We start from the raw sequence: 18,302 nt of genomic DNA, 5'->3' as shown, positions 1-18,302 counted from the left end.
TAAAGAATGCTAAGGCGCACAAAGTGTGGAACTCTCTCTCAAAACACAAAATACAGAGAGAACAGAAAATGACGAACTAGCACACAACGTGACACGGAAACAATTACACACAACACCTGACCAAACTCAAGAGAACTAAATAGGACACCTAATAAACACTAATAAGGAACAGGTGTAGCAACACAGACAAAACCAATCAAACATAGAAACATAGAACGGTGGCAGCTAGTACTCCGGAGACGACGACCGCCGAAGCCTGCCCGAACAAGGAGAAGGCGCAGCCTCGGCCGAAACCGTGACATTTCAGTTCTGCCCACAAATGTTGTATAGGGTTGAGGTCAGGGCTTTGTGATGGCCACTCCAATACCTTGACTTTGTTGTCCTTAAGCCATTTTGCCACAACTTTGGAAGTATGCTTGGGGTCATTGTCCATTTGGAAGACCCATTTGCGACCAAGCTTTAACTGCCTGACTGATGTCTTGAGATGTTGCTTCAATATATCCACATAATTTTCTTTCCTCATGATGCCATCTATTTTGTGAAGTGCACCAGTCCCTCCTGCAGCAAAGCACCACCACAGCATGATGCTGCCACCCCCGTGCTTCACGGTTGGGATGGTGTTCTTCGGCTAGCAAGCATCCCCCTTTTTCCTCCAAACATAACGATGGTCATTATGGCCAAACAGTTCTATTTTTGTTTCATCAGACCAGAGGACATTTATCCAAAAAGTAAGATTGTTATCCCCATGTGCAGTTGCAAACCTTAGTCTGACTTTTTTACGGCGGTTTTGGAGCAGTGGCTTCTTCCTTGCTGAGAGCTCTTTCAGGTTATGTCGATATATGATTAGTTTTACTGTGGGTATAGATACTTTTGTACCTGTTTCCTCCAGCATCTTCACAAGGTCCTTTGCTGTTGTTCTGGGATTGATTTGCACTTTTCGCACCAAAGTACGTTAATCTCTAGGAGACAGAACGCGTCTCCTTCCTAAGCAGTATGACGGCTGCGTGGTCCCATGGTGTTTATACTTGTGTACTATTGTTTGTACAGATGAATGTGGTACCTTCAGGCGTTTGGAAATTGCTCCCAAGGATAACCAAACCTGTGGAAGTCTACAATTTCTTTTCTGAGGTCTTGGCTGATTTCTTTTGATTTTCCCATGATGTCAAGCAAAGATGCACTGAGTTTGAAGGTAGGCCTTGAAATACATCCACAGGTACACCTCCAATTGACTCAAATTATGTCAATTAGCCTATCAGAAGCTTCTAAAGCCATGACATCATTTTCTGGAATTTTCCAAGCTGTTTAAAGGCGCAGTCAGCTTAGTGTATGTAAACTTCTAACCCACTGGAATCGTGATACAGTGAATTATAAGTGAAATAATCTGTCTGTAAACAACTGTTGGAAAAATTACTTGTGTCATACACAAAGTAGATGTCCTAACCGACTTGCCAAAACTATAGTTTGTTAACAAGACATTTGTGGAGTGGTAGAAAAACGAGTTTTAATGACTCCAACCTAAGTGTATGTAAACTTCCGACTTCAACTGTATATTTAGTATAGGTTTATTTAAAAAGGATAACTTTTTTAATGTTTCACTATTTTAGATTTTATGAAATTCACTGAGGAGGATGGTCCTCCCCTTCCTCCTCTGAGGAGCCTCCGCTGCTGAAAACCCTATTGACACTTCAACTGTGTGTGTGTGTGTGTGTGTGTGTGTGTGTGTGTGTGTGTGTGTGTGTGTGTAGAGTCTAGTAAGTAAAACAATTACGATAAAGAAATAAATACCAATTCTCCACTGCTGAAAACCCTATTGAATGAAAACTCCACGAGAAAATCTGTTGGCCAGCAAGTGGGAGGGTTTTCAGCAGTTGAATTACATTTATTCAGCGTACGCAAGGGAACTACTCCTGCAAAGTCCGTTACGCACCTTTATAAGGTAAGTCTGATTACCAACTACTGAGAAGTGCATAGGAAAGGCGTAACTTCCTAAGTCGGAATCGGGCCTGAGAGAAATGGGAAATGGTCACATCCTGCAGCCACTAGGTGGATCCACTTTTGAAATTGTCAAATTATGTTGTAACTATTACTTTAAAGTAAACATATTTGTTCGAATAAGAATAAGATACTATGTTCACACGTTTTTTGAAACTCATCTATAAATACTGTATAAGCGTCTATAACTCATGTACACTAACGTTCAAAAGTTCGGGGTCACTTAGACATTTCCTTGTTTTCCATGATAACATACATGAAATGAGTTTGAATAGGAAATATTGCCAAATGCATAGGAAATGTAGTCATTGACAAGGATAGGAATAATGATTTTTAATATAAATAATATATGTGTCCTTCAAACTTTGTTTTCGTCAAAGAATCCTCCATTTGCAGCAATTACAGCCTTGCAGACCTTTGGCATTCTAGTTGTCAATTTGTTGAGGTAATCTGAAGAGATTTCACCCCATGCTTCCTGAAGCACCTCCCACAAGTTGGATTGGCTTGACGTACCATACGGTCAAGCTGCTCCCACAACAGCTCAATAGGGTTGAGATCCGGTGACTGTGCTGGCCACTCCATTATAGACAGAATACCAGCTGACTGCTTCTTCCCTAAATAGTTTTTGCATAGTTTGGAGCTGTGCTTTGGGTCATTGTCCTGTTGTAGGAGGAAATTGGCTCCAATCAAGCGCTGTCCACAGGGTATAGCATGGCGTTGCAAAATGGAGTGATAGCCTTCCTTCTTCAAGATCCCTTTTACCCTGTACAAATCTCCCACTTTACCACCACCAAAGCAACCCCAGACCATCACATTGCCTCCACCATGCTTGACAGATGGCATCAAGCACTCCTCCAGCATCTTTTAATTTGGGATGCGTCTCACAAATGTTCTTCTTTGTGATCTGAACACCTCAAACTTTAATTCGTCTGTCTATAACACTTTTTTTTCCAATCTTCCTCTGTCCAGTGTCTGTGTTCTTTTGCCCATCATAATCTTTTATTTTTATTGGCCAGTCTGAGATATGGCTTTTTCTTTGCAACTCTGCCTAGAAGGTCAGCATCCCGGAGTCGCCTCTTCACTGATGACGTTGAGACTGGTGTTTTGTGGGTACTATTTAATGACGCTGCCAGTTGAGGACATGTGAGGCATCTGTTTCTCAAACTAGACACGCTAATGTATTTGTCCTCTTGCTCAGTTGTGCACCAGGGCCTCCCATTCCTCTTTCTATTCTGGTTAGAGACAGTTTGCACTGTTCTGTGAAGGGAGTAGTACACATCGTTGTACGAGATCTTCAGTTTCTTGGCAATTTCTCGCATGGAATAGCTTTCATTTCTCAGAACAAGAATAGACTGATGAGTTTCAGAAGAAAGTTATTTGTTTCTGGCCATTTTGAGCCTGTAATTGAACCCACAATTGCTGATGCTCCAGATACTCAACTAGTCTCAAGAAGGCCAGTTTTATTGCTTCTTTAATCAGCACAACAGTTTTCAGCTGTGCTAACATAATTGCAAAAGGGTTTTCTAATGATCAATTAGCCTTTTAAAATGATAAACTTGGATTAGCAAACACAACGTGCCATTGGAACACAGGACTGGAATGGTTGCTGATAATGGGCCTCTGTACGCCTATGTAGATATTCCTCCTGAGTGGCGCAGTGGTCTAAGGCACTGCATCGCAGTGCTAACTGTGCCACTAGAGATCCTGGTTCGAATCCAGGCTCTGTCGCTGCCGGCGACTCATGGGCGGCGCACAATTTGTCCAGGGTAGGGGAGGGAATGGCCGGCAGGGATGTAGCTCAGTTGATAGAGCATGGCGTTTGCAACACCAGGGTTGTGGGTTCAATTCCCACGGGGGGGCCAGTATAAAAAAAAAAAATGTATTCACTAACTGTAAGTCGCTCTGGATAAGAGCGTCTGGTAAATGTAAAAATCAGCCGTTTCCAGCTACAATAGCCATTAACAATGTCTACACTGTATTTCTGATCAATTTGATGTTATTTTAATTGAACAAAAAATTGCTTTTCTTCTATGTGAACCCAAACTTTTGAACGGTAGTGTACATCAGTCAAATGCCACTGCTCCTACACATTTTCAACCTACTATGCTTTGTCTAAGCGTGTGAATATATATTTACATCAGCTCATCTATAGTCCCTCATTATGGAAACGGAAATAACAACAATGTGTTAAATATTCATCATAACCCAGCTATTTATTTCCTGCAAAGTTAGCTGCTCTCTTTTCAGAGTGGCACATGCCATGGAATGTTGGCCCTGTTATGTGTTCTGTGTTGTGTGTTCTGTGTTCCGTTCTGTAGCATAGATTCTATATTCTGGGTTTGGGATCAGATGTCTCTTGACCATTTGACAATGATACCATTGTGACAGGCTACTCCATACGTATCAAAGCAGCACTGATTAACCAGTTGACAGGGCTGGAGAACAATACTGCCCTTCACTGCATAGAGACAGTACAGCCACTCAGACCCTAACCCTGACACTGAATGAAAGTAACACTGGTCCCATCCCAAATACTCTACATGGAACAAAAATAACCACATTTAGGATTATGCTAAATAAAGTTCTTATATAGTTCCAGAAGCCTTCTAAGATTTTCTTCAATGTATTTTCATGGATAAGCAAGCATGTTGTTATTAGCCTACATGTGTTATGATTCTCACCAATTTGGGTTACTGAATGGCTGTGTAGGCCTAATAATTTTAACTACAGGCTGCACCCAAGCAATAACTAGATTTTAAAAAACAGATTCCATCAACTGGTTTATTACAAAATTATAATAAGCTTATTTACTGTGATTTGAATTACACATTTGTCTAGATATGGTTGTATTTAAAAAGGGCCCACTGAAATAATCTGCTATCTTTTCATATAATTGTATATCAGATGAATCCTTTACCTTTTATTCGTTGCAAATATTCTGGTCATGTTTTACAGTAGCCACATTAAATTGAATTTCTCGGCGCTCAGAAGGAACGACCTATGATCCGTAAACAAACTGATCTGGCCAATCAAGTGAGCGGTCTGGTGTGGATCAGCGCTAGGGAGTGAGAGCTGAGCGTAAAAAAAACTCGTTCACTTTTGCCAAACTCCGAAATTGACGCATCATATCAGAATTTTTTCACCGCCCATATTCACTGGGACTATTTTACCTAAGAATAAATAAATAAAAATCGTTTACATTTTTTGTTGTTGCTTCAAGATATTGCAACATTGTAAATAACTTAACACTACGTATTCCCGTGAAAGCTGAAGTCACCGTGATACTGAAACTTGGACCTATCATCAACTGAAAGTGGACTTGAGTCTTCTGAAAATCTATCTTGAAGTCATAATTTGCTGATTTTTATTGCCTTTAAAAACAAACGTCTCATTAACAAACCGAGGACATCTTGGGGATTAAACCGACCTGCTCGACCTGGTCATGGTTATTATTGGACTTTTTTGGACCTAAGCATGGACTGTTGGCAGGTGTCTGTTTTGTGTGTTATATTTATATCATGTCTACAGCCCACATCGTCTCAAACACAAGAAGGTAGGTGCTTTTATGAATGGCGATATGTGTCACTAAATCAACTAGCCTACAAATCAACTACAAACTTTGCATATAGAGTTGTAAACCAGCAAATCAATCCAATGTGTATAGGCTGTACATACTTTTTAAATCAAGCATTCTTGAATTGTTTTTATTATTTTCATGAGAATGTATCACTGTTGATGACACACACACACACACACACACACACACACACACACACACACACACACATTTGTTAACCTTGACCTTAAAAGCCTAAAAAATAGCCCCTTTCCTTGTTGGGACCGGCAACATGTCATTGTTTAACTATCCTAGGACTTCTGGTACCCACAAGGATAGTAAAACCAAACCACACACACACACACCCACACACACACACACACACACACACACAAAGTATATTTCTCAAGTTGCATTTCTGTTCCCAAAGTTTGGTTTGGTTTGGTTTATTTGGATCCCCAATAGCTTTTGCCGTAGCAGCAGCTATTCTTCCTGGGGTCCACACAAAAACATAAAACACCACAAGTAACAAAACACTGATACACTGTTAACTGTTATTTTCCTGTTTCACGTGAGAGGGTGTGTTGGTCTATCTCCTGGTCTTGGTGACTGCACAGGAATCATCTGTTTGTACTCTGAGTCACAGTTGAGCAGAACAGTAGAGCAGAGCAGAACAGCTGAACACAGCACAGTTACCTGTGGCCCTGACAGTGACAGGTCAGCATCTCCAACACTAGAACAAGTATCAGTCAAGGCTTTTGGCAGGTTGTTGTGGTGGACTCAGATGATAATACACCTAAGTGTTTAATGTGCTGTTTCATCCACTTGAAAGTGTGAAACCTCTGGTTGGTTTAATGGAACTAATGGGACAAGAACATGTAGACTCAATAAAGGTAGACAATGTCCTATTGTGTGTAGACTATAAAAAGGTTGACTCAGTATATGCCCCAGTAAACACCTCTTGGGTGTTCAGTTGACTCTTTCAATGATTAACCATCCCTACTATATCCTTCTCTCTTTCTCTTTCTATCTTTCTTTCTTCATTCTCACTCTTACGTTCTTGTTCTTCCTTTCTTGCTCTCTCTGTCTATCTCTCTCTCTCTGTCTCTCTCTCTCTCGCGCGCGCGCTCTAGCTCTCTCTGTCTCTGTATCTCTCGCTCTCTCCTCTCTCTCTCTCTCTCTCTCTCTCTCTCTCTCTCTCTCTCTCTCTCTCTCTCTCTCTCTCTCTCTCTCTCTCTCTCTCTCTCTCTCTCTCCGGTCTCTCCCCTATCTCTCTCACTCTCCCCCCTTCCCTCTATTTTAGAGGTCAGATAGCTGCTCTGTTCTTCTCTCAGAGGAGGGAACTTTTTGCTACACACATTACCACGCTGTAATAAGCCTCTCTAATTGCAGTAATATGTCAGCCATTTAGCAAATGCTGGCAATGTGCCACACACACAGAGCTGATATCCTGTGTCAGGGGACACAAGTGACTGAGAGGCTATTGCCCCTGTTGTAAAGGACACTGGAGGTCAATTGGCCCATTCAAATGAATGACTCTTGTTGCTTTGAGTGACTGTTGGCGGTTGTTTACCAGTGGGGAGCGCTGCGTTGGGTGTATACAATATTTGGTCGTAGTTTGCGTATTTTGCAGTTCATGTTGGAATTGAGTAGTTAATAACGTGACATCCCAATTCTCTGGTAGATAAGAGATCATTTCAGTGGCGCATGCTTTGATGCTTTCAGCAAAATAGGATTATGTGCTTGTGTGCGTGTCCATGCGCATGTCTATATTTTACTTTTTCTTCACTCTCTTTTCTTCTGTCCAGTCAACTCCCATCTATGTGTTTGCAGAGGGCTAAAACTGCCCTTTGAGCCGAATCAGTGTGTGCTGTGGCTGGATTATGTGTTTTGTCCTATCCTTTAGAACTCCATTCCTCTTCTGGGACAATATTTGCTCAGGAGTATGTGTGAATGAACGAGTGTACAAAGATATGGATTACCCATAGGGGTGTGTGTGTAAGTGCGTGCCTATGTACGTACGTGTGCATGCATACGTGCTTTCATGCAAGTGCGCGCGCCTCTCAGACTTCTCAACATTTTAAGAGCCATCCTTGTCAACCTGCAACACTCCATGTATTAGTCATCCTCTGATACCATTCACAAGCTACTGATAAGAAGATAAGCTGAGAAGCTGAAGTTCAGATGTAGTGGTGAGGTGTTCCCATTAAATTGTGAGCTACAGCTGCTCAAACAATCGAGACAGTTGAAGGGAATGACTAATGTGATAATAAGGAAGAACATTTTTATTTCATTGTGTCCAGTCACGCATGCAACTGCTCGAGTTGAATAGCTATGGAATAGATTTAGATTACGGTATAGTGGATTTGTTTTGTCTCTTGAGGATTGTCGACCTTTGGTGGAAGGATATCCTTCTCAACTATTGCATATATGCAGATGCACAATGTGCATGCATAACATAGCGAAAATATGATAGGATGTGTCAATACAGTGTTGTGTATTTTGATGCTGTTTCGATTGGAGGAGCCTTCCCTACACTTACAGCAGATGCATATTCACCATGAATGTGTCTGCACAATATAGAGAGATGTTACTGTGAATGTGTAGAGCTTACACTGCACAATATCTGTGCATGTGACTGTTATGGAACTGGTAAATAAGAGATGGTCTGCATGTCTCCTTCCTGCCTCTCTATCTCCCCTCCCTTGACCAGACTGGAGTTCTCTTCTCACACATGGCCTTTTGTCCCATTGCCATGATCTCAGCACTGTGGGTCCCCTATCACACACATACACACACAGAAGTACTATCTGTCACTGTATCACTCTTACTTGGAATCTGACTGGGACACACTGTCCACATTTATAGCTCAGACCTTTACAATGCTATTCTTTGTCTGGCAAGACCATGTTCCCCCCATCCACCCTCTATCAGCCTCAGGCCTGGTCCACTACATGTAGAGGGGTTATGGCCTGCACTGCTTCAAACACTGCTACAGACATGTTTCAAACATATCAACAGATATAACATCAAACACAGCTACAGACACTGCTACAGACACTGTTTCAGACATATCAATATACAAAACATCAGACATAGTGTTACAAGTGTCAATAGATTATTCATTACAATTATAGATCACTCATCAACGTGATGAATCCAAATGTCTAGGTACACTAAGTCTGTTGAGCACGTTGTGACATATGTATTTGTAGAAAAGTGCTATGGAATTTGACTGATAAACTTTATGAACAACTCTGACAACAAACCATCTGTAGTGTGATGTTCCTTCTTTCCTGTGTGTGTGTCCTCAGTGGTGTGTCCTGGTACCCAGAATGGCCTGAGCTCCACAGGATCCCAGGAGAACCAGTACAACCTGATCAAGGACCGCTACACAGGCTGTGAGATCATCATGGGTAACCTGGAGATCACCCAGATAGAGAGTGACTGGGACTTCTCCTTCCTAGGGGTGAGAGAGCAGCCATGTTGTTCTATTATCTCTTGTTGTTGTCGTCTTCTTCTTCTTCTTCTTCTTCTTCTTCTTCTTCTTCTTCTTCTTCTTCTTCTTCTTCTTCTTCTTCTTCTTCTTCTTCTAGTCCATGAGACATGTCCATGAAGCCTCCACTGGTAATCGAGGTAATCTGGTAATGTGACTGTCTCTAACCTTATTCTAACTCCTGTCCCTCCAGACCATCAGAGAGGTAACCGGCTACATCCTAATCGCCATGAACCACTTCAGACAGCTGCCTCTGGAACAGCTGCGTGTGATCCGTGGTAATACCCTGTACGACCGGGGCTTCGCACTCTCGGTATTCCTCAACTACCCCAAGGAGGGCTCCAATGGACTGCAGCACCTGGGACTCACACACCTCACCGGTGAGGAGAGGAGATGGGGGAGGGGGATGGGAGGGAGGAGGGGATGGGGGAGAGGAGAGTACAGAAGGAAAGAGGAGAGTAGAGAAGGGGGGATAGTGGATAAATTGAACTGGCGCTACCCTGGGTCAAAGAGAGAGCCAGGCAGAGTCAAGCTCCAGTACCTAATGGGTCCAAAGAGGACTAGGATATAAAGTAGGATACAAATCAAATGAAATCAAATGTTATTTATGCGCCGAATTCAACTGGTGTAGACTTTACAGTGAAATGCTTGACTACAAACCTTTCCTAACGATGCAGAGTTTTAAAAAGAATGATACAAAATAAATAGTAACTAACACAAGAGGAATAAAATAAAATACACAATAATGGAGCTATATACAGGGAGTACCAGTAACAGATCAATGTGCAGAGGTACGATGTATTTGAGGTAGATATGTACATGAAGGCAGGGTAAAGTGACTAGGCATCAGGATAGATAATAATAACAGTAAAATGAAGAACAGAGTAGCAGCAGCAATTTTTGAGTGTAAAAGTGTGTGAGTGTGCGTATGTATTGTTTGAATGAGTGGGAGTTTTGTGTGGGAGTGACAGTGTAGTGTGTGTGATTGAGTGTGTATATGGTGTGTATATAAAGTCTCGTGAGTGTGTGTGCAAGATATGTGCAAGATATGGTTAGTGCAGATAGTTTGGGTACCATTAATTTACTATTTAGCAGTCTATTTAAAGTGCTAACCCTAACCCAAACCCTAACCCTAGCTTCATGTCCACATCTCGGTTCAACCCTAACCCTAGCTTCATGTCCACATCCTGGTTCAACCCTAACCCTAGCCATAACCCTAACCCTAGCCATAACCCAAGCTTCATGTCCACATCTCGGTTCAACCCTAACCCGAACCCTAACCCTAGATATAACATAACCCTAGCTATAACCTTAACCCTAACCCTAGCTATAACCTTAACCCTAACCCTAGCTATAACCCTAACCCTAGCTATAACCCTAACCCTAACCCTGGCTATAACCCTAACCCTAACCCTAGCTATAACCCTAACCCTAGATATAACGTAACCTTAGCTATAACCTTAACCCTAACCCTAGCTATAACCCTAACCCTAACCCTAGCTATAACCCTAACCCTAACCCTAGCTATAACCCTAACCCTAGATATAACGTAACCCTAGCTATAACCCTAACCCTAACCCTAGCTATAACCCTAACCCTAACCCTAGCTATAACCCTAACCCTAGATATAACGTAACCCTAGCTATAACCCTAACCCTAACCCTAGCTATAACCCTAACCCTAGCTATAACCCTAACCCTAGATATAACGTAACCCTAGCTATAACCTTAACCCTAACCCTAGCTATAACCCTAACGCTAGCTATAACCCTAACCCTAGCTATAACCCTAACCCTAGCTATAACCTTAACCCTAGCTATAACCATAACCCTAGCTATAACCCTAACCCTAGCTATAACCCTAACCCTAGCTATAACCTTAACCCTAGCTATAACCCTAACCCTAGCTATAACCCTAACCCTAGCTATAACCCTAACCCTAGCTATAACCCTAACCCTAGCTATAACCCTAACCCTAACCCTAACCCTAGCTATAACCCTAACCCTAACCCTAGCTATAACCCTAACCCTAGCTATAACCCTAACCCTAACCCTAGCTATAACCCTAATCCTAGCTATAACCCTAACCCTAGCTATAACCCTAACCCTAACCCTAACCCTAGCTATAACCCTAACCCTAACCCTAGCTATAACCCTAACCCTAGCTATAACCCTAACCCTAACCCTAGCTATAACCATAACCCTAGCTATAACCCTAACCCTAGCTATAACCCTAACCCTAGCTATAACCATAACCCTAACTATAACCCTAACCCTAACCCTAGCTATAACCATAACCCTAGCTATAACCCTAACCCTAGCTATAACCCTAACCCTAGCTATAACCCTAACCCTAGCTATAACCATAACCCTAGCTATAACCCTAACCCTAGCTATAACCTTAACCCTAGCTATAACCATAACCCTAGCTATAACCCTAACCCTAGCTATTTACATTTACATTTTAGTCATTTAGCAGACGCTCTTATCCAGAGCGACTTACAGTTAGTGAGTGCATACATTTTCATACTGGCCCCCCGTGGGAAACGAACCCACAACCCTGGCGTTGCAAGCGCCATGCTCTACCAACTGAGCTACAGGGGACTATGGGACTAGCTATAACCCTAACCCTAGCTATAACCCTAACCCTAACCCTAGCTATATAACCCAAACCCTAATCTTAGAGAGAGAACTAAAAGAGTACAAATTAAATGAGGACGGAGGAGAAATTATAGAGAGAACAGAAGAGAAGAGGAGAGAGTCCAGACAGGGAAGACAAAATATGTAATATGTGTAATGTGTTTACTCTTACCAATGTGGAAAGAGGAATACGTGAGAAGACACTATGTCATGTGTAGAGTGTGTGGGAGGCAGTAGCTAGGAACCTCTTGTGGTTACTGTAATACACCACAACCTCAGTGTTCAGACAGGTGTGTAATGTAGCATGGCGAGGGGGGAGGGGTGAGGAGGGGGTGAGGTGGGGGAGTGAGGGGGGATTGATGCTAAAGACCTGACTAATGACTCTATTGTGCATTCCAAATGGCAACCTAATCCCTTTATAAAGCATGGCTTTGTTCAAAGTAGTGCACTATAGGCCTATAGGGAATGGGTTGCCATTTGGGACGCTGCCTATACTGTGAAAGCAGAGCTTCCAGTATTACCAACAACATAGGGTTTCACCTTAAGTTGTATCTGTGTGTTTGTGTCTAACGTCTTACACAAACCTACCAGCTTCCCAGAGAGGAGCAGGTTCTTCCTACATGCTCCAGCAAGTCTGGGTTATTGTTTAATGTAAGGGGAGGCAAACTGGATCTGTCTCCCCGTAGAATTCCTGCCAACTGATTTCTCTTCCCCCCTCTCTCTCTCTCTCTCTCTCTCTCTCTCTCTCTCTCTCTCTCTCTCTCTCTCTCTCTCTCTCTCTCTCTCTCTCTCTCTCTCTCTCTCTCTCTCTCTCTCTCTCTCTCTCTCTCTCTCTCTCTCTCTCTCTCTCTCTCTCTCTCTCTCTCTCTCTCTCTCTCTCTCTCTCTCTCTCTCTCTCTCTCTCTCTCTCTCTCTCTCTCTCTCTCTCTCTCTCTCTCTCTCTCTCTCTCTCTCTCTCTCTCTCTCTCAATACAATTTCAATTTAAGGGCTTTATTGGCATGGGAAACATATGTTTACATTGCCAAAGCAAGTGAAATAGATAATAAACAAAAGTGAAATAAACAATAAAAAAATAAACAGTAAACATTACACTCACAAAAGTTCCAAAAGAATAAAGACATTTCAAATGTCATATTATGTCTATATACAGTGTTGTAATGATGTGCAAATAGATAAAGTACAAAAGGGAAAATAAATAAACATATGGGATGTATTTACAATGGTTTTTGTTCTTCACTGGTTGCCCTTTTCTTGTGGCAACATGTCTGTCACGACTTCCGCCGAGGCTGCCCCCCCTCCTGGTTCGGGCAGGCTTCGGCGTTCGTCGTCACCGGAGTACTAGCTACTGCCGATCCCATTCTCATCACTCCACTTGTCATGTCTTGTCAATCACACACACCTGGTGCTCTTTCCCCTAATTAGTATGTTTATAAGTGTTCCTTCTGTTCCCCTTGTCTTTGTGAGTGATTGTTTTGTTGTGAGAGCGTGTAGCGCGGTTGAGCTACATTTCACTGTGTATTTGCCAAGGTGGATGTTTTCCCTTGTACAGTTTCGTTTGCCGCTTGGGGCGTTTGATTTATGCAAACGGATTAAACTCTGGACTTCGGTATTTTACCTCCTGCGCCTGACTCCTTCTTTCACACCTCGTCACAGAATCACTCACCTGATCTGATATGGAGTCAGCAGGAGAAGACCGCATGCCTGGAGTTGTGGCAAGGGTCCAGGAGCATTCCTCAATTTTGGCCAGCTTGGGGGAAGCGATGGATTGGGTTCTACAGGTGGTTGAATGCCTGGAGAGGAGAGGATCCGATCTATCGAGACCAGCTGGTCAACTGGATCCAGCCACCTACACCCCAGCCCCTGGAGGGATCCAGATATCCTGGCCACCAGCATTTGACGGGACTGCAGCGCGATATAAGGGATTCCTACTCCAACTGGAGTTGTATTTCTCCAGCATCAAACCGGAGCCCCGGGAGCGGGAGAAGGTATCCGTCCTCGTTTCCTGCCTTTGTGGGAGAGCCCTGGAGTGGGCAAACGCGGTATGGAACAAGGGAGGTACCATGTTGGAGAACTACGGGGAGTTTTCTCACCTCTTTCAGGCAGTTTTTCATCACCCGCCTGAGGGTCGAGAGGCGGGCAAACGACTGGTTCATCTAAGGCAGGGGACGATGACCGCTCAGGAATACGCGCTGGAGTTCCGGACGCTGGCAGCGTGGTCCGGGTGGAATGAGCGGGCCCTGATAGACCATTTCCGGTGCCACCTAAGGGAGGACGTCCGACGGGAGCTAGCCTGCCGGGATGCCATGCTATCGTTCTCCCAACTGGTGGACATGGCCATCCGGCTGGACAATCTGCTCGCAGCCAGAGGATGTCCTGGTAGGGGTCTTCCCGTTCCCACTCTGGATGACTCTGACCCCGAGCAGATGGAGCTGGGGGGAGCCGCCGGTCCCAACGCTCGGGCACACCACCCAAGCTCCGCCCCTGTGTCTTCTTTTCTAAGAAGCTCAACTCGGCGGAGCAGAACTACAGCGTTGGTGATTGGGAGCTGCTGGCTGTTGTCCGAGCTTTGACGGTGTGGAGACATTGGCTCGAAGGGGAGAAACACCCTTTCCTTGTCTGGACAGACCACCGTAACCTTGAGTACATTCGGGCAGCGAGGAGGCTGAATCCTCGCCAGGCCAGGTGGGCCCTCTTCTTCACCCGGTTTGATTTCACACTCTCATACATTCCGGGTACGAAGAACGTGAAGGCAGATGCACTGTCTCGGCTGTATGACACAGAGGAGAGGCCCAGAGACAACACCCCCATACTCCCGGCCTCATGCATGGTGGAGCCGGTAGTATGGGCGATGGACGCAGATATAGCGCAGGCATTACGCACAGATCCATCTCCACCGCAGTGTCCAGCTGGGCTGCAGTACGTGCCTGCGCTTATCCGTTATCGTCTGATCTACTGGGCACACACGTCACCCTCCTCTGGTCATCCAGATATCGGTCGTACAATGCGCTACCTGACCGAGAAGTACTGGTGGCCTACCTTGGCTAAGGACGTGAGGGTGTATGTTTCCTCATGCTCAGTGTGCGCCCAGAGTAAGGCACCTAGGCACCTCCCAGCGGGTAAGCTACAACCTTTACCAGTTCCACAATGACCATGGTCTTACCTGAGTATTGATTTTCCCCCTCCCAAGGTAACACCACTTTCCTGGTTGTTGTGGACCGCTTTTCAAAGTCCTGCCGCCTCCTTCCTCTGCCCGGTCTCCCCACGGCCCTACAAACTGCGGAGGCTCTGTTTAATCACGTCTTCCGGCACTACGGGGTACCAGATGATATAGTGTCCGACCGAGGTCCCCAGTTCACGTCTAGAGTCTGGAAGGCGTTCATGGAAGCCTGACCTCTGGTTTTCACCCCGAGAGCAATGGGCAGGTGGAAAGGGTGAATCAAGATGTGGGTAGGTTCCTGCGGACCTACTGTCAGGACCGGCCGGGGGAGTGGTCGGTGTTCCTGCCATGGGCAGAATATGCTCAGAACTCTCTCCGCCACTCCTCCACTAACCTAACACCCTTCCAATGTGTTTTGGGTTACCAACCGGTCCTGGCACCGTGGCACCAGAGCCAGACCGAGGCTCCCACGGTGGATGACTTGTTTCGGCGCGCGGAGGAGACTTGGGACGCTGCCCACGTTCGCCTCCAGCGCGCCGTGCGTCGTCAGAAGGCCAACGCTGACCGCCACCGCAGGGAGGCCCAGGGGATCGGGTCTGGCTCTCGACCCGGAATCTGCCCCTCCGCCATTTCACTGTGTATTTGCCAAGGTGGATGTTTTCCCTTGTACAGTTTCGTTTGACGATTGGGGCTTTTGATTTATGCAAACAGATTAAACTCTGGACTTCTGTATTTTACCTCCTGCGCCTGCCTCCTTCTTTCACACCTCGTCACAATGTCACAAATCTTGCTGCTGTGATGGCACACTGTGGTATTTCACCCAATAGATATGGGAGTTTATCAAAATTGGATTTGTTTTCAAATTCTTTGTGAGTCTGTGTAATCTGAGGGAAATATGTGTCTCTAATATGGTCATACATTTGGCAGGAGGTTAGGAAGTGCAGCTCAGTTTCCACCTCATTTTGTGGGCAGTGTGCACTTAGCCTGTCTTCTCTTGAAAGCCAGGTCTGCCTTCGGCGGCCTTTCTCAATAGCAAGGCTATGCTCACTGAGTCTGTACATAGTCAAATAATTCCTTAATGTTGGGTCAGTCACAGTGGTCAGGTATTCTGCCACTGTGTACTCTCTGTTTAGGGCATTCTAGTTTGCTCTGTTTTTTTGTAAATTATTTTCAATGTGTCAAGTAATTATTTTTGTTTTCTCATGATTTGGTTGGGTCTAATTGTGTTGCTGTCCTGGGGCTCTGTGGGGTCTGTTTGTGTTTGTGAACAGAGCCCCAGGACCAGCTTGCTTAGGGGGCTCTTCTCCAGGTTAATTTCTCTGTAGGTGATGGCTTTGTTATGGAAGGTTTGGGAATCGCTTCCTTTTAGGTGGTTGTAGAATTTAACGGCTCTTTTCTGGATTTTGAAAATTATCGGGTATCGGCCTAATTCTGCTCTGCATGCATTATTTGGTGTTTTACGTTGTACACTGAGGATATATTTTGCAGAATTCTGCATGCAGAGTCTCAATTTAGTGTTTGTCCCATTTTGTGAATTCTTGGTTGGTGAGCGGACCCCAGACCTCACAACCGTAAAGGGCAATGGGTTCTATAACTGATTCAAGTATTTTTAGCCAGATCCTAATTGGTATGCCAAATTTTATGTTCCTTTTGATGGCATAGAAGGCCCTTCATGCCTTGTCTCTCAGATCGTTCACAGCTTTGTGGAAGTTACCTGTGGCGCTGATGTTTAGGCAGAGGTATGTACAGTGCCTTGCGAAAGTATTCACCCCCTTGGCATTTTTCCTATTTTGTTGCCTTACAACCTGATTTTTGGGGGATTTGTATCATTTGATTTACACAACATGCCTACCCCTTTGAATATATATTTTTTATTGTGAAACAAACAAGAAATAAGACCAAAAAAAACAGAAAACTAGAGCGCATAACTATTCAACCCCCCAAAGTCAATACTTTGTAGAGCCACCTTTTGCAGCAATTACAGCTGCAAGTCTCTTGGGGTATGTCTCTAAGATTTTTCAAGGCAAAACTGCTCCAGCTCCTTCAAGTTGGATGGGTTCCGCTGGTGTACAGCAATCTTTAAGTCATACCACAGATTCTCAATTGGATTGAGGTCTGGGCTTTGACTAAGCCATTCCAAGACATTTAAATGTTTCCCCTAAACCACTCGAGTGTTGCTTTAGCAGTATGCTTTGGGTCATTGTCCTGCTGGAAGGTGAACCTCTGTCCCAGTCTCAAATCTCTGAAAGACTGAAACAGGTTTCCCTCAAGAATTTCCCTGTATTTAGCGCCATCCATCATTCCTTCAATTCTGACCAGTTTCCCAGTCCCTGCCGATGAAAAACATCCCCACAGCATGATGCTGCCACCACCATGCTTCACTGTGGGGATGGTGTTCTCGGGGTGATGAGAGGTTTGCGCCAGACATAGCGTTTTCCTTGATGGCCAAAAGCTCAATTTTAGTCTCATCTGACCAGAGTACCTTCTTCCATATGTTTGGGGAGTCTCCCACATTCCTTTTGGTGAACACCAAACGTGTTTGCTTATTTTGTTCTTTAAGCAATGGCTTTTTTCTGGCCACTCTTCCCTAAAGCCCAGCTCTGTGGAGTGTACGGCTTAAAGTGGTCCTATGGACAGATACTCCAATCTCTGCTGTGGAGCTTTGCAGCTCCTTCAGGGTTATCTTTGGTCTCTTTGTTGCCTCTCTGATTAATGCCCTCCTTGCCTGGTCCGTGAGTTTTGGTGGGTGGCACTCTCTTGGCAGGTTTGTTGCGGGGCCATATTCTTTCAATTTTTTAATAATGGATTTAATGGTGCTACGTGGGATGTTCAAAGTTTCTGATATTTTTTTATGACCGAACCCTGATCTGTACTTCTCCACAGCTTTGTCCCTGACCTGTTTGGAGAGCTCCTTGGTCTTCATGGCGCCGCTTGCTTGGTGGTGCCTCTTGCTTAGTGGTGTTGCAGACTCTGGGGCCTTTCAGAACAGGTGTATATATACTGAGATCATGTGACAGATCATGTGACACTTAGATTGCACACAGGTGGACTTTATTTAACTAATTATGTGACTTCTGAAGGTAATTGGTTGCACCAGATCTTATTTAGGGGCTTCATAGCAAAGGGGGTGAATACATATGCACGCACCACTTTTCCGTTATTAATTTTTTTTCATTTCACTTCACCAATTTGGACTATTTTGTGTATGTCCATTACATTTAATCCAAATAAAAATCAATTTAAATTACAGGTTGTAATGCAACAAAATAGGAAAAACGCCAAGGGGGATGAATACTTTTGCAAGGCACTGTATATTTTTTTGTGTGCTCTAGGGCAACGGTGTCTAGATGGAATTTGTATTCGTGGTCCTGGCAACTGGACCTTTTTTGGAACACTATTATTTTTGTCTTACTGAGATTTACTGTCAGGACCCAGGTCTGACAGAATCTGTGCAGAAGATAT

At 44.2% G+C, this 18,302-nt stretch overlaps 1 protein-coding gene across 1 annotated transcript in view; it reads left to right on the top strand.

Moving 5' to 3' along the window:
- The first annotated feature begins 5,373 nt into the window (after nucleotides 1-5,373).
- Nucleotides 5,374-18,302, top strand: part of LOC311149435 (receptor tyrosine-protein kinase erbB-3-like) — a 41,285-nt gene continuing 28,356 nt past the window's right edge. The window contains exons 1-3 of the mRNA XM_084186637.1: nucleotides 5,374-5,545; nucleotides 8,863-9,017; nucleotides 9,238-9,424. Of these exons, the coding sequence (XP_084042763.1) occupies nucleotides 5,467-5,545; nucleotides 8,863-9,017; nucleotides 9,238-9,424 (421 nt within the window). The 5' untranslated portion in view covers nucleotides 5,374-5,466. The remainder of the gene's footprint in view (nucleotides 5,546-8,862; nucleotides 9,018-9,237; nucleotides 9,425-18,302) is intronic.

This window comes from Coregonus lavaretus, assembly GCF_964263955.1.
Source record: "Coregonus lavaretus genome assembly, chromosome: 22".
Taxonomy (NCBI): domain Eukaryota; kingdom Metazoa; phylum Chordata; class Actinopteri; order Salmoniformes; family Salmonidae; genus Coregonus; species Coregonus lavaretus.
The sequence above is the reverse complement of the archived record's forward strand: the minus strand, read 5'-3'. Positions and strand labels throughout refer to the sequence as shown.